This window comes from Marmota monax, unplaced genomic scaffold, assembly GCF_021218885.2.
Source record: "Marmota monax isolate L192 unplaced genomic scaffold, Marmota_monax_Labrador192_F-V1.1 WCK01_AAM20220418_F8-fsc00049, whole genome shotgun sequence".
Taxonomy (NCBI): Eukaryota; Metazoa; Chordata; class Mammalia; order Rodentia; family Sciuridae; genus Marmota; species Marmota monax.
Window position 1 is genome coordinate 2,165,364 of NW_026694221.1, and position 20,536 is coordinate 2,185,899.

General features: G+C 30.9%; 1 protein-coding gene across 1 annotated transcript in view; it reads left to right on the forward strand.

Annotated features, from left to right (window-relative positions):
• Klhl1 (kelch like family member 1) overlaps positions 1–20,536 on the forward strand; it is a 404,701-nt gene that overhangs the window by 148,189 nt on the left and 235,976 nt on the right. The window contains exon 4 of the mRNA XM_046466456.2: positions 18,080–18,276. Coding sequence (XP_046322412.1) covers positions 18,080–18,276 — 197 coding nt within the window. The remainder of the gene's footprint in view (positions 1–18,079; positions 18,277–20,536) is intronic.

Consider the following 20,536-nt stretch of genomic DNA (forward strand, 5'->3'; position numbering starts at 1 on the left):
GGTTAATAAATTTCTAATTGTGAGTTTGCAGAAATGTGATAGATAAGTTAATAATTTATGTGGTATTATAGGGAAAATTGTAGCTGTGAAAATGTATACCTTTTTTACATGTAATATAAAAATCATAACAATAGAAGAGATGAAGTGAGCAATTAGAAGAATAGAGGGTATCTGCATATGTGACTAGTTAGCAAACTAGCTAACTGATCTGGAAGACTTTGCTTTGAAGAGGGCAAAAAATAAGTGTATCTCAGAAAGGGAGAGGAAACAAAGTAAATGAGCCAGAAAGTGAGTAAAGAATCAGCTATTTGAGAAATTTTTCTTAATGTTTAAAGTTATTGAGATTTTGGAGGAACTAAGAAGGATCAATTTGGTCTAGAATGGATAATAGCTATAGAAGTAATGTGTCCAAAGAAGATGGCTCAGAGTGCTTTAAAACGATTTAAACAGATATTTTTTTCCCATAGAATCTAGCAAATATAAGATTTGAAAGGACAATTTGAAGCTAAGCTATTTCATTCACTTAGAAATTAAAGAAAAATGAATAAAGTAGCTTGAAATGAATTTTTGAATGATACAAGTTTCAGTGATTATAGAATTTAATAGTCTTTTATTTGGAGAAAGAAAGAGTAATCTTTAAAGACATTTTTATAATAAAAATTTGTGTATACTAAGACATGGGGAACACCCAAATTTTTTTAACTCTTTGATTTTCCTTGTTCAGCAAATGGCATGAAAAAAAGGAGTCAAGAAATTGGAAGGTTTTAGTAAGAAATAAAGAAAACATTTAGTACTTCAATTTTGGGGGATTGTACAATACCAAGGAGTGATTGTAGTGGTGTAATAACCCCAAAATATAACAACATTTTAAAGAAAAATGAACAATAATTAAAATGTGAATATTTAGCAATATTTTAAATAAAAAATACTAAGTTCTTTGTTTTAGAGAAAATAAAAAAGTAAAATATTTTTGGATATATACAAAGTGATAATTCAATAATAAGGAAATGGTGAGTACTTATTGAGATATGAGAATTGCTTCTTTGTCTAATAATGGCACCATTCAATTTTTCATGTATTATTATAATTCAGAAATGGAAAAGAAGCAAATACTATATGCCCATTGTAGAAATAAATTTATATACAATTATGAGAGTCATAGCACTTTTCTAGTTATTACTTAGCTGTACAAGTTATTTCAAATTTTTTCTTTTAAATGTTTTCCATTTGCTTTGATTTGCCATTTTCCAAAATCTGCTTGTGATCTTATCCATTTGTAGAGAGCAAATGCTCATATAAGCAACAATGTGTATTATTAGTAGGATTCTTCTACAGTCGATGTCTTTAATTTTAAGTTCAGAACTTATTTGTAATCCAGAGAATATGCAATTATAACACGGTATATCAGTTTTTCTAAATTAAATACTAATCCTATTAAAAACTTTGAGTTCATATTGCAGGAGGGTCATACTATATACTAGAAGAATGTATAATAAAGTTGAAGTGAATAGAATGCAAATTAAAATGACATAAATCTTTAAGCTTAATTTAACACATCACTGAATTATTCAAGCTGGGTATAGTGAAAAAGCTGTATTTTTCCTCAAAAGTGGTAAAATCAATATATTTGGATCTCAGTCTCAGTGGTACATTGTCCAAGGTAGTAAAAATAAAATTTTGAGCATTTTACAATTCATAATAGAGCTTGTCTTCTGTAGTTGTCATCATTTATAAAGGAGACCCAGAATATTATTTACCTATAGTAGTGCCTTTCATTTGGTTTAATGAAGTCAAAGCTGTTCTGAGGTTATTTGTTTGGAGATCCTTAAAAGCATAGAGTCAGAGAAGAAAAGAATAATTAGGCCTCACAGTTTTGCATCTTTCTACTTTCATCACCTATGAAGTTGGAGATGTATAGATGTATTCTATTTTGAACATCAGACATTTTACAGATAAATACTTATCTGTACTAGATATGTGCGAAGCTAGAACCACCAAAAGTATTTTTAGAGTAACATATTGTATATTGTTAATTTGCATTGATAAAATCTTGTTGAGGCAAATCAGAATTTTTTATCTGTTTTTAATTATTAGGAGGACACATATTTGTTTTTCAGAACTCTATAAAATTCTTCATAGACCCCAGTGAGAAGGTAAAGGAACCTGACAAAGAAAATGAGCATATTACAATGAATGGCAGAACAAAAATTAAGTGGTATTTTCTCTACCATATTGCTTCCCTTTGATAGAGTGTTGGATACACAGGAGTTTACTGAATGTCATGTTTATCTTGCTCTCAAAATAGTTTTAGGTAGCTTGAGTTGGCTGCTGTATTGCTACACAGTGGCTCATCCTAGGTTTGGTTTATCATTCCTCCCAATCTAATGTTTGTTTTGTTCAGACAGCAATGGTGCTCTATAATTTGAACACATTAATGTGTGTAATGGTCTTTGTCCTGCGAACAAGTTCTACTATATCACTACAATGTGCTATTCACTATATTGGGTTCTAGAAAGCAATATGCTGAATTACATGCATATATAAATTTTAATGAACTTTCAAATTTAACACTTAAAATAACTCTTGTTTTCTTTTGATATAAACATTCTTTTTGATATACAAAGCCTAGTTTTCTTCTCTAGAAAATGAACCAGAAGAGGGCTACTCTTCTGATTTTAAATGTATATGCATACACCCATATTTGAATTGCAAGCCAAGCCAAAAATCTATGATCATGTTGTATAAAGAGAAGGAGAAGTATATTTGAAAAGATGCACTTTTCCACTATGTAGAAAGTTGCTGATAGAAATTTCTTTCTGGTTTATAGTTTATTTAATTTCTCCTATCCTGACATTCTTGGAAATATACTGTGTTCATTGATGGGTAAGGAATTAAGAGTTCTAACAAATGTGGGAGATGGAAATGCAAGGTTACTATCAAAGTGTCAGGTCCTGTAGAGAACTGATAAGGATACTGTTTAAATAAAGGAAGCTGTCCATCTAGTTGTGGTATTAAAAAGAGGACTAGAAAATTAAACTGCCAAACAGCAAACCTTTAATCACACTGAAGAGTTAACTTATTTGTGAAAAAAAGGCTTGTATGCCACTGAAGTTAATTGAAGTCTTGTTACAATGCAAAGGAATTTTAAGATAGCTTCTGCTAACTGCTAGCCATTTGAATGAAATAAATAGTTACACATAGGCACTGAGATGTTTTATGTTCTTATTTAATATTAGAAAATATATATCAATATATTCAGCCTGGACTTTACCATCTAAACTCCCTTCAGAGTTTTTTATTGTAATTAAAAGTAAATTATTGTTTCATTTTTATTACTAGTTTAATTCAAGTGGCATGAATTATGCAAATACATTAGCAGAATATTAGTTTTAAACTTGGAGTTTTTACAAGATAGACATGTCTTTAATATAAGAAATTGAGCCTTCAAAGACTGGTTTGATGTATACTTATTATCCACTATTTTAAAACATTTAAGTATTTTTCACAGGATATTGAAATAACCTGTATATTTATTAAGAACGAATAGAAAAATAAAAATGAGTTGTATATTTCCATCATTTTCCTGCCTTTCCATTATTTTAGCAAATCACCTTGTTTGGTTTTGTTGTTTGTATATGTGCACACATGTAAAATTGAATGTTGATAAAACTAGTGTGAGTAAAATTATTATATCAAAATAAATAATAAAGTATATTTATTTTGTGGATATTATCTACATTTTTGTTGTTGTTATTGAGCAGTTTATATTGTGGGATTTAACAGGACTGTAAAAAAGCTATGTGTATCTTGTTATTTGCAAGCAACTGAAGGAAGATTATGTATTTAACACAAAATAACTCATTCATATTTGATTTTTGAACTTCTAAGGAAAAATCTCTTAACATTTATTTCATAACCAATCTTGCTTTCTTAAAAAAGTTTTGATTTTACTTTATTGATGATCTCAGTCTTATAACTGCTTAAATGTTCTATGGCTTTGCATGCTAGAAGGTAAAAGTGGAAGAAGATGCCATGCTGTCATCTGTTCATTTTGCATGCTGTGTATTCTTCTGTATTAATCATATGCTTCACTATGTGTTCTCAGGATTATTTCACATTCATTCTAATTCCAAAGTGTCTATATACTTTATCATGTTGTACATCAGATACAGTATAGTATGTAGAATGTAAAATCATTTATCTTGCTTTACTTTGGCCTTCAACCATATTGTTATATAAACACAACTCGCTTTAAGAGCTCCATATGCATTCAGATTGTTAGAGATTTACTCTTTCTGACATGTACCTATTTCTTGCTTCACATTAGGTATTTTGAATATCCCTTGGGCACCTACATTTTACTGTTAGGAGTCTTCATCCAATTATCTCTCAAATTTAACATATGATGATAGCTGAAACCTAAGAAGGTAACATATGAAGCAGCATATTTTGGGAACCAAAATACTGTAAAAAGGAAATTTATTTGATAAACTAACAACCAAAGTGTCTGTCAACACAGAAGCCCCAGAAAAGAGACAGAGTGGGTAGAGTGGCCATATTGGCAAGTAAGATAGTAGAGATCTAATGATCCCAACACAGTGTCAGAAAATAAATGCCCAAACCTGCCAGATTTTTCTTTCTACGACACAAATACCCAAGTTAGTGCATAAAATATTTAAGCATGTGAAGATGGAAGTGCTTCACAGATAACTTTAATTCAACCTTGTTCCTTGGGATCATGGCCTACTTACTGTAGCTAAAGTTTGCCAGTAGAAATTGTATTCTCTTAGACTTATCCCTTTCTGTCTCACTTTTCTTTTCCCCATTAAAGTAAAGTATCAAAGACTAGTAATGTTTTAATAGCCATTTGAATAAGTCTCCAGATTATAATTTTGGTATTATTTTCATTCTTTTTATTGATTTTTTAAAAAAAATAATGACAGTGGAATACATTGCAATTCTTATTACACATATACAGCATAATTTTTCATATCTCTGTATATAAAGTATGTTGACATCAATTAGTGTCTTCATGCACGTACTTTGCATAATGATGTCTATCACATTCTGCCATCCTTGCTAATTCCAAGCCCTCTCCCTTTCCCTCTCACCCCTCTGCCATACCTAGAATTCATCTATTCCTTCCATGCTCCCCCTCCCAACCCCACTATGAGTTAGATTCCTGACATCAGAGAAAATATTCAGCATTTGTTTTTTTGGGATTGGCTAACTTCACTTAGAATTATCTTCTCCAACCCCATCCATTTACCTGCAAATGCCATGATTTTATTCTCTCTTATTGCTGAGTAAAATTCCATTGTGTATATATGCCACATTTTTTGATCCATTCATCCACTGAAGAACATCTAGGTTGGTTCCACAGTTTAGCTATTGTGAATTGTGCTTCTATAAACATTGATGTGGCTGTGTCCCTGTAGTACGCTGTTTTTAAGTTTTGGGGGTATAGACTGAGGAGAGAGATAGCTGGGTCAAATGGTGGTTCCATTCCCAGATTTCCAAGAAATCTCCATACTGCTTTCCAAATTGGCTGCACCAATTTGCAGTCCCACCAGCAATGTATGATGTACCTTTTCCCCAACATCTTCGCCAATATGTATTGTTGTTTTTCTTCATAATAGATGCCATTCTGACTGGAGTGAAATTATATCTTAGAGTAGTTTTAATTAGTATTTCTCTGATTGCTAGAGATGATGAGCTTTTTTTTCATATATTTGTTGATTGATTAAATATCCTCTTCTGAGAATTGTCTGTTCAGGTCCTTGGCCAATTTGTTGATCAGGTTAATTGTTTTTTTGGTGCTTAGCTTTTTGTGTTCTTTATATACCCTAGAGATTAATGTGCAATCTGATGTGTGAGGGGTAAAAATTTGCTCCCAAGATGTAGGCTCTCTGTTCACCTCATAGATTGTTTCTTTTGCTGAGAAGAAAATTTTTAGTTGGATTCCATCCCATTTATTGATTTTTGGTTTTAATTCTTGTGCTATAGGAGTCTTATTAAGGAAGTTGGGGCCTAATCCCACATGATGAAGATTAGGGCCTACTTTTTCTTCTGTTAGACACAGAGTCTCTGGTTCAATTCCTAGCTCTTTGATTCACTTTGAGTTGAGTTTTGTGCATGGTGAGAGATAGGGGTTTAATTTTATTTTGTTGCATATAGATTTCCAGTTTTCCCATCACCATTTGTTGAAGATGCTATCTTTTTTCCAATGCATGTTTTTGGCACCTTTGTGTAATATAAAATAATTGTAATTTTGTGGGTTAGTCTCTGTGTCCTCTGTTCTATACCATTGGTTTACTAGTTTTTTTTTGGTGTCAATACCATGCTGTTTTTGTTACTGTTACTCTGTAGTATAGTTCAATGTCTGGTATAGTGATGCCATCTGCTTCACTCTTCCTGCTTAGGTTGCTTTAGCTTTTCTGGGTCTCTTATTTTTCCAGATGAAAATCATGATTGCTTTTTCTATTTTTATAAGGAATGCCATTGGGATTTTGACTGGAATTGCATTAAATTTGTACAGTGCTTTTGGCAGTATGGTCATTTTGATAATATTAATTACCACAAACAAATCAAGATACCACATCATTAGAATCACTGGCAGCCACAGCAGAAAAATGACAGAGAAAAAGTTCAGGATATACATGGTTAAAATGTTCTATGAACTCAAGGAAGATATAAGAGAGCAAATACAAGCAGTGAAAAATCACTGTGACAAGGAGCTCCATAAACAAATAGAAGAAGCAAAAACATCACCTCAACAGGGAAATAGAGGTTCTAAAACAAACAAACAAACAAACAAACAAACAGAAATCCTTGAAATTAAAGAAACAATAAACCAAATTAAAAGCTTAAATGAAAGCATCAGCAACAGAGTAGACCACTTGGAAGATACGACACCAGACAATGAAGATAAAATATATAATTTTGAAAAGAACATAGTCCACACAGTGATAATGGTAAGAAACCACAAGCAGAACATTCAAGAAATATGGGATAGCATAAAAAGACCAAATTTAAGAGTTATTATGATAGAGGAAGGCGTAGAGGTCCAAACCAAAGGAATGAACAATCTATTCAATGAAATAATATCTTCATTCTTAAGTATCTAACATAGCAGAATTTTAGAATATCTCTGAAAGTCAAATCAAAAGGACCTAGAAATTATATTACAAAATAAAAGTAAATAGTTTGCTCATCAAAAACACATGCTTTATCCTCTTAGAGTCTGAGAGGAATGTTTTAGGATTTAAAATAATCAAAATATTCAGAGATATTTTGAATATTTCTAGGACACCATGTGATGTACTACACACATCTTCACTATTATGCCAAAAGTGGATGCAATAATGAGTCACAAAACTATTGCTTCTATTGAAATGATTCAAATTCAAATCATCCTGTCCATATACAAAAGGCAATAATAATTCCATGAATTGAACAAAAGAATATTTAAATCTGAGAATCAAACACAGTTAGGTACAAAGTAAGATTACTTTAAAGTAAATTACATTTTTATACTGACCTTAAGGAGTATATATTCTGCACAAAATTGGTTAATGTAATGGCCAAATAAACATATCTATGCTAGATCTGGTGGACAAATTGACACCTTACATTACTTAAATTAGAGGCCTTACAACTTCTATAACCATGAGCTAATTCCTTTTACTTACAAACAAAATTTCTTTGAGCATTGCATGACAAGCCATTTTATGTTAAACTCTGTAGAAAGTGCTAAGAGTAGAAAAATATTTATGCATTTGACTAAGTCTACAGTTATAATATATAACATACTAAAGATGAGGGTATAGTTTATTGCTAAGAGTCAAGGAAGTTTAACACCAGTGAATGGATGTGGGTCATGGTGATGTTTGAATGAAATCAATAGTTTTGTTCAAAAACCAATTTTCTATTTTCTTCAAAGGATAGATATATAAGGAATACACATATAACACCATTTTAAGTAAATTAGAACTTCTGAATTTGTTTATGACCTTATTCCCAGTGGATTTTCAAAGGGACAGGGTTTGCAGGTAAAAATGTAAAATGGTAGCTTTTCCTGTCAGAGCTACTTTTTTATTGATTCTTGTATAAGTTTCTTTGGCCTTTGGAACAGTGGGCCCTTACACTTTGAGATGTATTTAATACTGAAAAAAAATATTAAATCGCCCTTTCTGGTGACTGGAAAACATGTAAGACATTATTTAGGTCAATGATGTCGGAACTGCCCTCCGACAAAGGTTTGGGGAATGCACAAGACCAGCTGGTGCTTCCCTTATTTGAGCAAGAGGGTGAGTGTCACTACCCGGCCAGCCACCCAACCTGGCCAAGAATCACACCAAGTCGGGAGTTGAGTCAACCGAAGGTGCAGCAATCTCAACTTTATTTGTCAGGGACAAGGTTATATAGTGATAGGAGGGGGTAAGAAGAGATAGTAGCAAGAACCAATAAGAAGCAGTTACATCACTATCACTAAGGGGCCTAGGCAGATTTCAGGTTAAACCATTAGGCAAAAGGCTAAAGTCAAAAGCCCGAGCGAGCCAATCCAGCCAGGTCACGTAGATGGAAATGCTCTGGAAGAATCCATGAGGCCACCTCAGCCAACACCCAATAATGGCCGCAGTCCCAAGGGAGGTAAAAGGTTCCAACAAATGAGATATGTAATTTATAGAATTTTACATATAGACCTTGAATTTTGTATCTTAAATCTAGTTTGCTGTAAGTTTTAGGAGGCAACCAGGATTTTCTTGTTGAGGAGAGGGAGAAAAGACCAGAGTTCCAATAATGTAGCAAATGCTGACAATAAGGAATAATTTATATTTGTAAAAGTCTCAGTAAAAATTGATTGCAATAAAAATCTATGTTTTTGGCGACTGTTAAAAATATATGTAAGCCTAAGAAGGATTATCAAGTGATGTAAACCTCTGAACTTTCCTTACTCTTTTGAAACACTTTTTCTGAAAATCCAATGAATTTGTTGGTACTATATAAATATATTACTGAATAAGTAAATAAATGATGTAGGATAGAAAAATTTCCCTTGTAAAATAATTTCAAATCATTCTCTGTTTATTTTACCCTCAGAAGACAGATACAACTTCTTACTCCTTAGGCATGAGCTGTGCATAGATTTTATTTCAGACAGCACAGAAGGTAAAGGCTGGAAAGAGCAGTATTAGTGGAGACGAATGACAGACACTACATTGCCTAGTGATCAAAATAAATATCAACAGCAAAACATCATGTTGGTAGTGTTTTCTTGATAGGATGTAATGAGAGCAAAAATTCATAATCACAGTCTAATTATAATCAGAGAACTCTCAATGGAAGAACATTCTACAAAATAATGAACCAATACACTTCCAAATCATCAGTCATTAAGTCTGATATAACTGTCACAGTCAAGAGATGTCAAAGAAAACATGAATAAAGGATTTGAGGTATCCTGAATGGTAACCTACCACAGGGGAAAAAAAAGACATTAATTTGAAAAAAATGTGAGGAAATGTGAGTAAGGACTTAACTAATAATGTAACAGTATTTGTTCATTAATAAAATATATGTTCCATGCTAATGTAAGATATTAATTATAAAGGAGACTGGGTTTATGTTAGGTGAAAAAAATCTGTGTAATTACTTTGAAATTTTCTTTGAAATCTACAAGTATTCTAAATTGAAGATATACTTTTAAAATCCCTCTGTGTTTCTTAAAATACCAATTTTGAAGGTTTAGTTTCATGAAAATCAATGAGATTACTTTTTTCTTGCTATTGATAGTAAGGGAGGGAGGAAGACAGATAGATAGCATTTAATTTATTTTGTGAATTTTATAGGCAATTTTTGCAGTTGTTTGGTAAAATACACATTTTAAATATAATACCTTTGGTAATATACATCTTTCAACATAACTGATTTTTAAACATATATATGTATGTATTTAATTTATAATATCATAAATTGTTACTAGAGGGTCACTTACATAATAAATACTAGAACAGTGAAAGTCATATACTTATATAAATATCCACTCTTTCCTTCTCATTCTGTTTTACACAGCTTCATTTCAATATAGTATACATTTAAATGCATTGTCTTGTAGAAAATCAAGAGTTTAAGTCTATATCCATTTGGAATATTTAATAGCTTTACCATTTACTTAGGATAAGTGAAGATGACTGTAGCATTCCTTGGTGATAACTATCTGTAACCATTCCCTCTTTAATCCATTCTATTGAATCAGAGGATAATGACTAATTCTAACCAATCAAAACCAGACATTTGCATTTTCATCCTTGCCTCTCAACTTAGTTAGGTACAGTCACATTACACAATCTTTCCAGGGCAGCATGGACAAAAAAAAAACTTCTGGGGAAATTTTAGTAAATATTTCTTTCATTGATAAAAGAGAAATAGATATTAAGGAATAGTTCCTTTTCTGATACATGTTTTCTTGTCTGAATCAGAAACCTGAAACTCTGGTGATCATGAGGGAAATTAAGAAGTTCCTTGAAAAGAAGGCTATTTCCTGATAAGTACTGACATTCTCAATTAATTAATTCTTAAGACAAATTTTTTTTGAAAATAATTTCTAAAAGTTTTCTGTTACTAAAGTCAGAGCCTTCTTAGGTTTCATCTAAGTATTAGGTATTTTCAAGCTGATTTTCTGTGGTATCTGAGTGAAAACAGGTAGATTCACTCTCTTAATCTATTTGTGAATATTATGCCTTAAAAGTTAACTTTGAATGGAAGCATAGAATTACTCTTTTTTTTTTCACTTTTTAGTTAACTTTTAAGTCAAATACTTGGCAGACTTGTGCCTTTTTACCATCAAAATCAGTCAGAGAAATGTCCAGGTTTTAGATGTAAAAAAATATATCATGCATGAAGTAGCTCAATTTGTGAGCATTCAAGCTCTAAACTCAATGATTATCCCATTTGTGCTTTCTGCTTTCACAGAGGTATCTTTCATTGGCTATATTCTAAGTTTAAAAAAAATACAACATTTTTAACTCTTCAAGACAGACAATGGTTATAAGCCCCAAATTAACCACAGAAATCACCAATAAGTAATTTAAAACTTAAATATAAAAATTATTGTACATATGAGTATAGACAATAATGTTCAAAAAGCTAGAAAAACATAACTTGAATGCTTTATAGGTTATTTATAATGAAATGATAAATATTTGGTGAGCTAGATATGTTTAACATAATTATTATACAAGATATATATATATATATGTATATATATATATATATATATATATATATATATAAATGTCATCAGTACTCCATATATATGTACACTTTTTATGTGTTTATCTTAAAAATTAATCTTGACAGTAAAAGTTAAACTGCAAAATATGGTATGTAAAAATTTATAAAAAGTTCTTTTGTATGAAAAAATATAGGAAAGTGCTTTGCTAAAATTCTGTGTAAATTATCGTGAAGTTCAGTGCTAATATAGTATTTGAATTTGGGCTGAGTAATTGTTTGATTTTAAAAATAAATATATTAAATATTCTACAGCTTATAACATTAAAAAATCATCCATTAATATTTTTGCAAGTATTGATCTACGAAGGTAAAGACACACATAGAAACATACATATACTCAAATGCACATGTCATTTTGTATGTTAGTCTTACATTTGTACAACTATTTAAGCAATATATTTACCTTGTATTTAAAATGGTATAGCATATGTCACTTGCCATGATTATAATTTATAGATACTACAAAATTAAGAAAAAATATAATGCATGACTCATAATTTCTCTAAATTTTAACATATTAGTATGTGTTTGAATTTAGACTCTCAGAAAACATTTATAGCTAAATATAAATTTAAATCATTCTATTGAATGTATTTGTAAAATACATTTGAATATTCATTTTTAAAATTTTATTGTTGAATAATTGATATGCAATAAGCCTCATATAATATAATATAAGGTGTATAGTTTGGTAAGTTTGACATATATATACTCATGAAATCATCAACATAATCTAAGTAGTGAATATACTATCGCTCCCCAAATTTTCTCATATCTTTTTGCATTTATCTTGTTGCTTTTTTTATTCTTACCTCACACATAGGCACTAATGAAATAACTAATTTCTGTCACAATAGATTTCTTTGTATTTTCAAGGATTTTAATTAGGTTAAATTATAGTCTCTGTACTCTTTATGAAGAGACTTTCTTTTGCTGGACATAATTATTTAGCATTCTGCATGATGAGCTATGATGTTGCATCCCTCAAAATTTCTTTCTGTTTTATGAAAGGAAAATGATATGCTGTGAAGTATACCATGGAATAGATAGGCACCAATTGCTTATCTAATAACCTGTCAATAAACATTTGGATTATTTCCAGCCATTGGTCATTATAAAAATCTATAGATAAAGAGTGTATATCCATACACTCTCTTCAGTTTTCATAAGCAAATAGCTAGGAGCAGAATGGCTGAGTCAGATGAGGTGAAAGTAGTTTCCAAAGTAGTTGTGCAATTTTACATTCCCAGTAGAGTTTCTCATAGAGACTTAGTATCTCTCATTGTGTTTTTAATGTGTATTCCCTAAAACAATAGTGACAGTCAGCAGCTTCCATTCATACACCCACTTTTGTGACAACATTGTTTAAATCATTTGCCCCATATTAAGTTTTCTCTAATCAAGTTTGAAAGTCCTTTGTATTTTCTGGCTCTAATGCTTTATCAGATATAAGATTTGTAAACAATTCTCCAGTCTGGTTCACCTTTTGTTTCTGTAGTAGTATCTCTTGCAGTGATTTTTGTGAAGTCAGATTTGTCAATTTATCCTTTTGTGGGCTGTTTTTGATAGTTAACCTAAAAAATCTTTAACTTCTCCTATTATTTAATTAAAGATCTATTGTCCAAAGTTTAACATTTAGATTCATCTTGAATATATTTTACATGTTGTGAAGGTATAGACTGCAGTACATGTTTCTTCTGTATATGGATACTTTTTCAGAGTATCCGTTTTTCAAGTGAATTGCCTTGTGTCTTTTCATATGTGACTTGTCCATTTATTACTGAAAATTATCCTCTTGCTTTGACCTATATATTTAGACATATTGTTCTAAACATGTTTAGACCAATACCAATCAAGTTTAAGTACTGTAGTTTTGTATTAAGTTTTGAAATCAGGTACTGTTGCTAGTGTCATTTTGCTATTTTTCAAAATTGTTTTGGCTATTCTAGGTTCATTATATTTCCATATGATTTATGGAATTGGTTTTATAATGTCCACAAAATATATCCTGAGATATGATTGTAATAAGTCTGTATTTATAAATATAGATTTTATAATTCTATATTTGAATATGATTGTAATAAATCTATATTTAATTTTGGTGAATTAAATATTAACTATACTGATCTTCTAGTCTTCTACCACAACTCTTCTGATTAGAATAATATGTTGGGAGGTTATCAGGTTCAGTAGTTCGCTAGAATAACTATCAAGAATCTGCATACTAATGGCTATGATTAATTATGGAAGAAGACACATAGTCAGGAAAGGGCAAAGGCCCATGGAATGCAATCCAGAGGAAACCAGACACATATTTCCAAGGGCCCCATTCTAGTTGAGTCCTACAGGATACAGTGCATCCCCCCTTTAATGAGTTGTGACAAAGTGCCAACCAGGGAAGCCAATCAGAGACATAGTATGCAGAGTTTTATTAGTTGTGCATCATATAGACTGCTACTGTCTAGACATAACATTATTTCAGACTCTCAGAAGGAAACAGGTATTCAGCATAAACCACACTGTATGTACAAACAGTTTAGGCACAGTGAGCTTTTCATATCAATTAGTGGTGTGAATCCTCTTGAAATCTAAGATCTCAGATCCCAGTTAATCACATCTTATAGGCAGCTATTTTCAAGTACAGCAGTCCAGGCCCGCTGTGCTAGTTGTTCTGATCAAAATCTACTGAGACAAATTGTAAATAAAACTAAGGAAAGTCACCTCCTGTTCTTCTAAAATCATAGTTATATGTAATCTATAAAAGCTGTACCTTTTGTGTTTATCCCTTTCACCTGATTTTCTTGCTGCCTTATTGAACAATTTAGAAAAAAATCCTTCTGAAGGTCTTAAATCATGAAAATATATTAAGATACATATATAAAATTAAAAATTACTAGACTTAGGATCAATTACCTATAAATAGCAGATTTCAATGTGTCCACAATTTTAACTTATGTTTATAAATATTTCATAAATAAACTAAGATTTATATAAAAATAGGTTTTTACAACTTATAGAATACTGTTTTTGGTGCTCTATGTATTTTATAAAACTTTAAATATATATCAATAATTAGCACTGATGTAATTAGTCTTAATTCAAATTGGTATAAGTCTCTCATCTTTAGATAATGATTTTATTTGACAACATTATTGCATGATAGTGTTATTTATTCTGTGATAAACTCCTCAGAGAATTTTGTTGCTATAAGCAAACATCTCCCTCTGAATTGAACTACAGTTCTCAGTATTCTGCTACTTGATAATATCTGAATGCAAATTCATTGAAATCTTGGAGTTTTAAATAACAAGGTTAATTTTCTTACTGATAGAACATCCCTCATATAAAATAAATGAAGTTATTTAATTGAAAATTAATATATAATGTACAGTATCTTTGTTTTACATTACATGTAGTCCCTTTCAATTATTACCTTAATTCATCTGTTCTTTATTTTCTTCTTCATCAGTCCTTTCTACACTTAGAAGCCTGCTTTAGATTCCTTTGCTGTCTTACTCTTTTAATGAAACTCATAAATAAAATATAATCCTTTTTATCTGTTAAACATGTTAGGTTATGGGTGAAATGTCATTGTATGGAAGGAAAACTATTTCTCATCCAGCAGATTACTTATCAATTATAAAGAAAGATGTTTCTTTAAAATGAAGAAATATGGCAGATACGTACTCCTTTAGAAAAGGTGTTAAGCTTAGTGCCACCAACAATGGGACACTCTGACATCATGAGTCTCCTGAAGGGGCATTAAAAAAGTATAAGATCAGTGATATTCCTGTCAAAAATATTTCACCAAATTTCATCATGGAGATGGGGCTGGGGTTGTGACTAAGCAGTAGAGCGCTGGCCTAGCACATGTGAGGCCCTGGGTTCAATCCTCAGCACCACATAAAAATAAATAAACAAAATATAGGTATTTAAATTTTTTTTTAAAATTCCATCATGGAGAAATTATTTGATAAGAACAAACTGAGGAATTCTACAAACAACTTTCTGCATTCTTCACCAAAATAAATACCATGCATGACAAAAAGACTGGGGAACTTTCTAAACTAAAAAAGGTGAAGGAACTTAAATATAAGGTATCCTTGACTAGATCATGAATTTAAAAAAATTAAAGATATACAGCATATTAGTTGAACATTTTGTGAAAATGTTGTTGCAGCAAATAATTTTACATCAGTTTCATATGAGATAATTACATTGCCACTAAACTGGAGAATATCCTTGTTTTTGGTAATACATGCAGAAACACCTAAGTTTGAAATATGATGGCTGAAATAAATTTTCAGATAATTTAACAAGTATAGCATCAATGTACACACACACATATATACCTAAAACTTGGTGAAGGTAGATGAAGGGCATATGAGTATTTTTATATTATTCTTACAAATTAATGAAGGTGAAAAATATTCCAGAATAAAAACTTTGGTGTGAAAAACAAAACATTTTATTTATAAAACTAACTTGAATAATTCAAACTTCAGTATTTAGAAGACTTGGAAATGTGCATAGCACAGATCATTATTTTCTTAGAAAAACAACTAAAATTCTCACAGTTTTCCATTTGAACTAAGATTCATACATATTTATATTTAGGTAATTATAACCAAAATTAAATATGGTAAAGTTATATGAAGACAGAAAGCAGAAAAACAAATGAATAATAAAGGAATATAGTAAGTATATTTATTTTTAGTAACAAAAGTTTGTGTTGTATTAATTAATTAGAAATTCTATAAAGTGAATAATTCAAATGGAAGGTACTTCTAGAATTGAAGGTTAGATAAACTGTTAAGAAGTCAGGGATCAACAGCATTTGACATCCTGAGTCAAAATGAGCAAACCCAAGGAAGTATCTATGGATTTGAAGGTGGATATAAAATATTACACACATTGTGGCACAAGTAATTCTCATGGAGATCACTTCTAAAAATAAAAATAAATATTATTGCTGGGTGCAATGGCACATGCCTGTAATCTTAGTGGCTTGGGAGGCTGAGGCAGGAGGATCTTGAATTCAAACCCAACCTCAGCAAAAGCAAGATACTAAGCAACAGAGTGAGACACCGTCTCTAAATAAAAAAAAAAAAAAATAGGGCTGGGAATGTGGCTTAGTGATTGAGTGCCCCTGAGTTCAATTCCTGGTACCAATAAATAAACAAACCAACAAACAAACTCTATTGCTGTTCTAAAAATGAGGGGTAAATAAAATGTTAGATATTACAAAGAATTAGTGAATGGAAGCTATGAAAAAAGTTACAGACATGGAGGAGAGAATGAGGTGTTCCAATTTATATTCCTTAGGAATATTCTTTAAGAGAAAATTAAGAATCATTTAGATAAAAATGGGCAATAATTTTCCAGTACTAATGATAGCATATATCTTCATATTCAGCAATGCCAGTAATTTCTAAATAAGTTTAATGAAATAATTATACTCCTAAAAATATCTACCCATTACCATTGGTCTATAGTGTTCATTAATAGGGATCCAGAAAAATATTTTGATTTCTAAATAATGGTTTAATGAGGCAATTCACTGAAAAGCTTGATTCATTTAGCAAAAAAAAAAATAGTAGTAATGACAGAAGGCAAAATAACTTATGGTATAAAAATGTTCACATAATTACAGGTTCTAGATAATTAAAATGAAAACTGCAACAAAGTAAATGAGGCTGCAGAAGTTAATATATATGTTTAAATACTAAGTATATTATTAAAATACAATTTGAGTATTATTAGCTCAATCTAGTGATTCCAGGTTTTGATTCAGGACTTTGGCTCTTTCTTGCATAATTTGCATCCACTTGGTTTTTATTATCACCTTTAATAGCTATTAGAGTGAAGGAGAGCATAGACTGTGAAGATATCTATCCTGAATGTGTTGGTTTGTTGGTAACAAACAGCCATCCTTTCTGCTCATGGTTCAGAAAAAGAACTTATGTCCCCTATAAATCAAGGGAAATGTGGTCTGCTTCTGTTTTCAGGAAAAATTAGTGAAGATATTTCTAATAAAGAGCTACTACTAGTCTATGGCACAAAATAGAATAAACCATTTCTGAGACTATGACTTAACCCAAACCCATTCAAATATAGTTAGAAAATCTGAGCGTAAAACCAGAAAGACATTGCATTACTAATTGAAATCTAACCCCATATAGGTAAGCCAGAATGTTTCAAGGGTGAGTCCTAAACATCTCAAAAATAGCCCCATTTTCTGAAAGTTAGAAAAAAGAAAAAAAAAAGGTAAAGACAGAAGAGGTAATGTATTGCGGATAATATAACTGACCAAAAGGAAAGAAATATTATAGACAATTAGAAACATCGATACAGTGAATTAAATACCATATTAGAAATCTGAAGCATATGTATATATAAAATTATGTACATATCTTGATTATCCTCATATTCAGACACAAATTGATGCATATTTCAGAAATGTAGTGAACCTCTGATCCCCTAAATTTGAAGAAGCATAGCTTGAACCATATTTCTCTTTGTTCTTATTTTATAACTAAAGGAAGAACCATAATTGCTCTGACATGGGTACAGATATTGTAGGTAAAACTGCATTTATATTTACTGGATGATTTTGAACATTGCATGAAGAAGTACAAAGTACTTAAAATAATTACTCGCCTTTTCTGGTCATATTTATCTTGATTATCAATGTATCTCAGTCCTTCTAGTAGATTTGCTAATGTTTTGAGAAATAGAGCAATGCCTGTTAAACTCAAGAGTTTCATAATTCTCTTATGTTTAGGTTGCTTGGAATTGAAAGAAGACACCATTGAAAACCTTCTTGCTGCAGCATGCCTTCTTCAGCTTCCTCAAGTAGTGGAAGTGTGCTGCCACTTCCTCATGAAGCTTCTGCACCCATCTAACTGTTTAGGAATCCGAGCATTTGCAGATGCTCAAGGGTGCATCGAACTAATGAAAGTGGCCCACAGCTACACAATGGTAAGGATGTTAATATCTTAATAATAGAGACACTGTATAAACAAGGGTGAAAATAATTACTGTGGTGACATTGAACAACTTTTAAGTTTAAATGAGTTTTGTATGCTTAGCACTTTTTCATTATTTGTTACATGGGATATATTACCATAGTCATATCTCATAATCTCAACATAAAGATACACTATGTGATATACTTTATTATTGCTTTTATGGCTTTATTTACACTTTACAGGCAATGTAAGTATTAATACTATTTGGGATTTGAAAGTTGTGTAAACCAATTTTTCTTAATTGCCACATTATATGTATCTTTTTACACACAATTCCATAGTTGCTGACTTTTTTTTGGTGGTGGTGGGGTACTGGGGATTGAATTCAGGGGTACTGAGCCACATTCCCAGTCCTATTTTTGTATTTTTTTAGGGACAGGGTCTCATTGAGTTGCTTAGCACCTTATCATTGCTGAGGCTGGCTTTGAACTCTTTTTTTTAAATATTTATTTCTTAGATATAGGTGGACACATTTTATATTTATGAGGTGCTGAGGATCGAACCCAGTGCCTCACGCATGCCAGATGAGCCCTTTTCCTCTGAGCCATAACCCCAGCCCCTGTTTTTGAACTCTTGATTGTCTTGCCTTAGCCTCCCAAACCACTGGGATTCCAGGCATTCGCCACTGTGCCTGGCTATAGCTGCTGATTTTTTAAAATGTTTTCTTCTGTATTATCTTTCAACCATTCCATGATAGCACATTATGTTTGCTACAGCTTTGCCTACATGATATGTGGAGAAAAATTTAAAGCTACACTGTATATTATATAGTGAATATTGAATTCCAGAACTCTTGGGAACTTCTGTACTAAATATTTAGTTTCATAAAATAATTTTTCTTTGTTTAAAAATTTGAATTTCAACACTGTTTTTATAATTCAAAAGTTTTAGTGAATATCACTCAGTAGAGTTTGTAAAATAAATTAAGCCTATTTCATAATTTTTCTTTGATTTTCTTCACACACAAGCATTTTTACCAGCATTATAGACATTCTAAAAGTAATTCAAATTGTATACTTTATATGTGTGAGCATTATGGTATTTTTTGATAATTCTCATTCTTATATAGAGTAACCTGTTACAACAGTTTGATACCCATCTGATTTTATGTGTAGAAACAATTACTCTAAAAGCATTTAATGATTACTGTAAAAGCACTTAATGTATTTTCTGACTTAGTGTAAACCTTATATAAATGCTAGCCAATTTTGAAAGTGTTATTTTTGCTAATATTATTAAATTTTGATCGTTATAAAATGAAAAAACAATTGTAAAGTATTGTATAACTTTTCAACTCAAGGGAATAATTTATTGGAGATAGATCTCATTAAGCTTTAAGGTTTCTGTTTCTTTCACAACTCAGACTTTGATTTTCAAATCACTGGTGAGAGCTACATGAAAGTATTCTAAATAGAGTTTTAATATGATTTTCATTTTATTCTTTAATACTTTAAGCAGATTAGTACATTAGATGAAAATAGAGAAATTAAAAGGAGATTCATGAATTGTAATTCTGTTGTCAAATCCTTTTTCAGTAGTATTCCATGACTGGGCACAGTACTACTTTTGAAATTATATGAACCATAAAAAATCAGTGTAAACAAATACTTCATCAACTAAAATATCAAAGTCCATCTGCTGTCATTTAATTAGGCTCATTTCATTACAATTAGAAGCTCCTGGCTTAGCTAAGCTGAAGAACAATATGCTTCCATAACCAGAGGGATGATGGTCCCTTCTGGTCCAGTTTGAAATTATTAATTTAGTAATAAAACTGTTTTTCTTGCAGCTGCTTGGATTGTTCTATAATTTCTCACTCAACAGCAGCAGTATTTTTTGGAGACTTTAAAAGATATATTCTATATGAAAATATATTTAAAGCAAATACAAACCATTCTAAGATGATGCACATTCCAAATATCTCTATCTTAGTTTATTTTTGAAAATATATTGCTTATGTATTGTGTCATATCTGTTGAAATTTAAATGATTTCAAATTATTTTTGAGCCATGGTGTTCCACCATATTGCAGTAGCTCATGGTCACACTCTTTGAGAGAAAATTTACTATTTATTTTCCTAGATCTCTCTTTTCCCTTGATTCTAACAGTTTAAAATTAGTATTTTGCATCTGATATTACAATTTCTCATCACATATTTGCCTCTGATCCTTGTCTAATCAGGCATATGTCTCATCCAATCTATTCAATC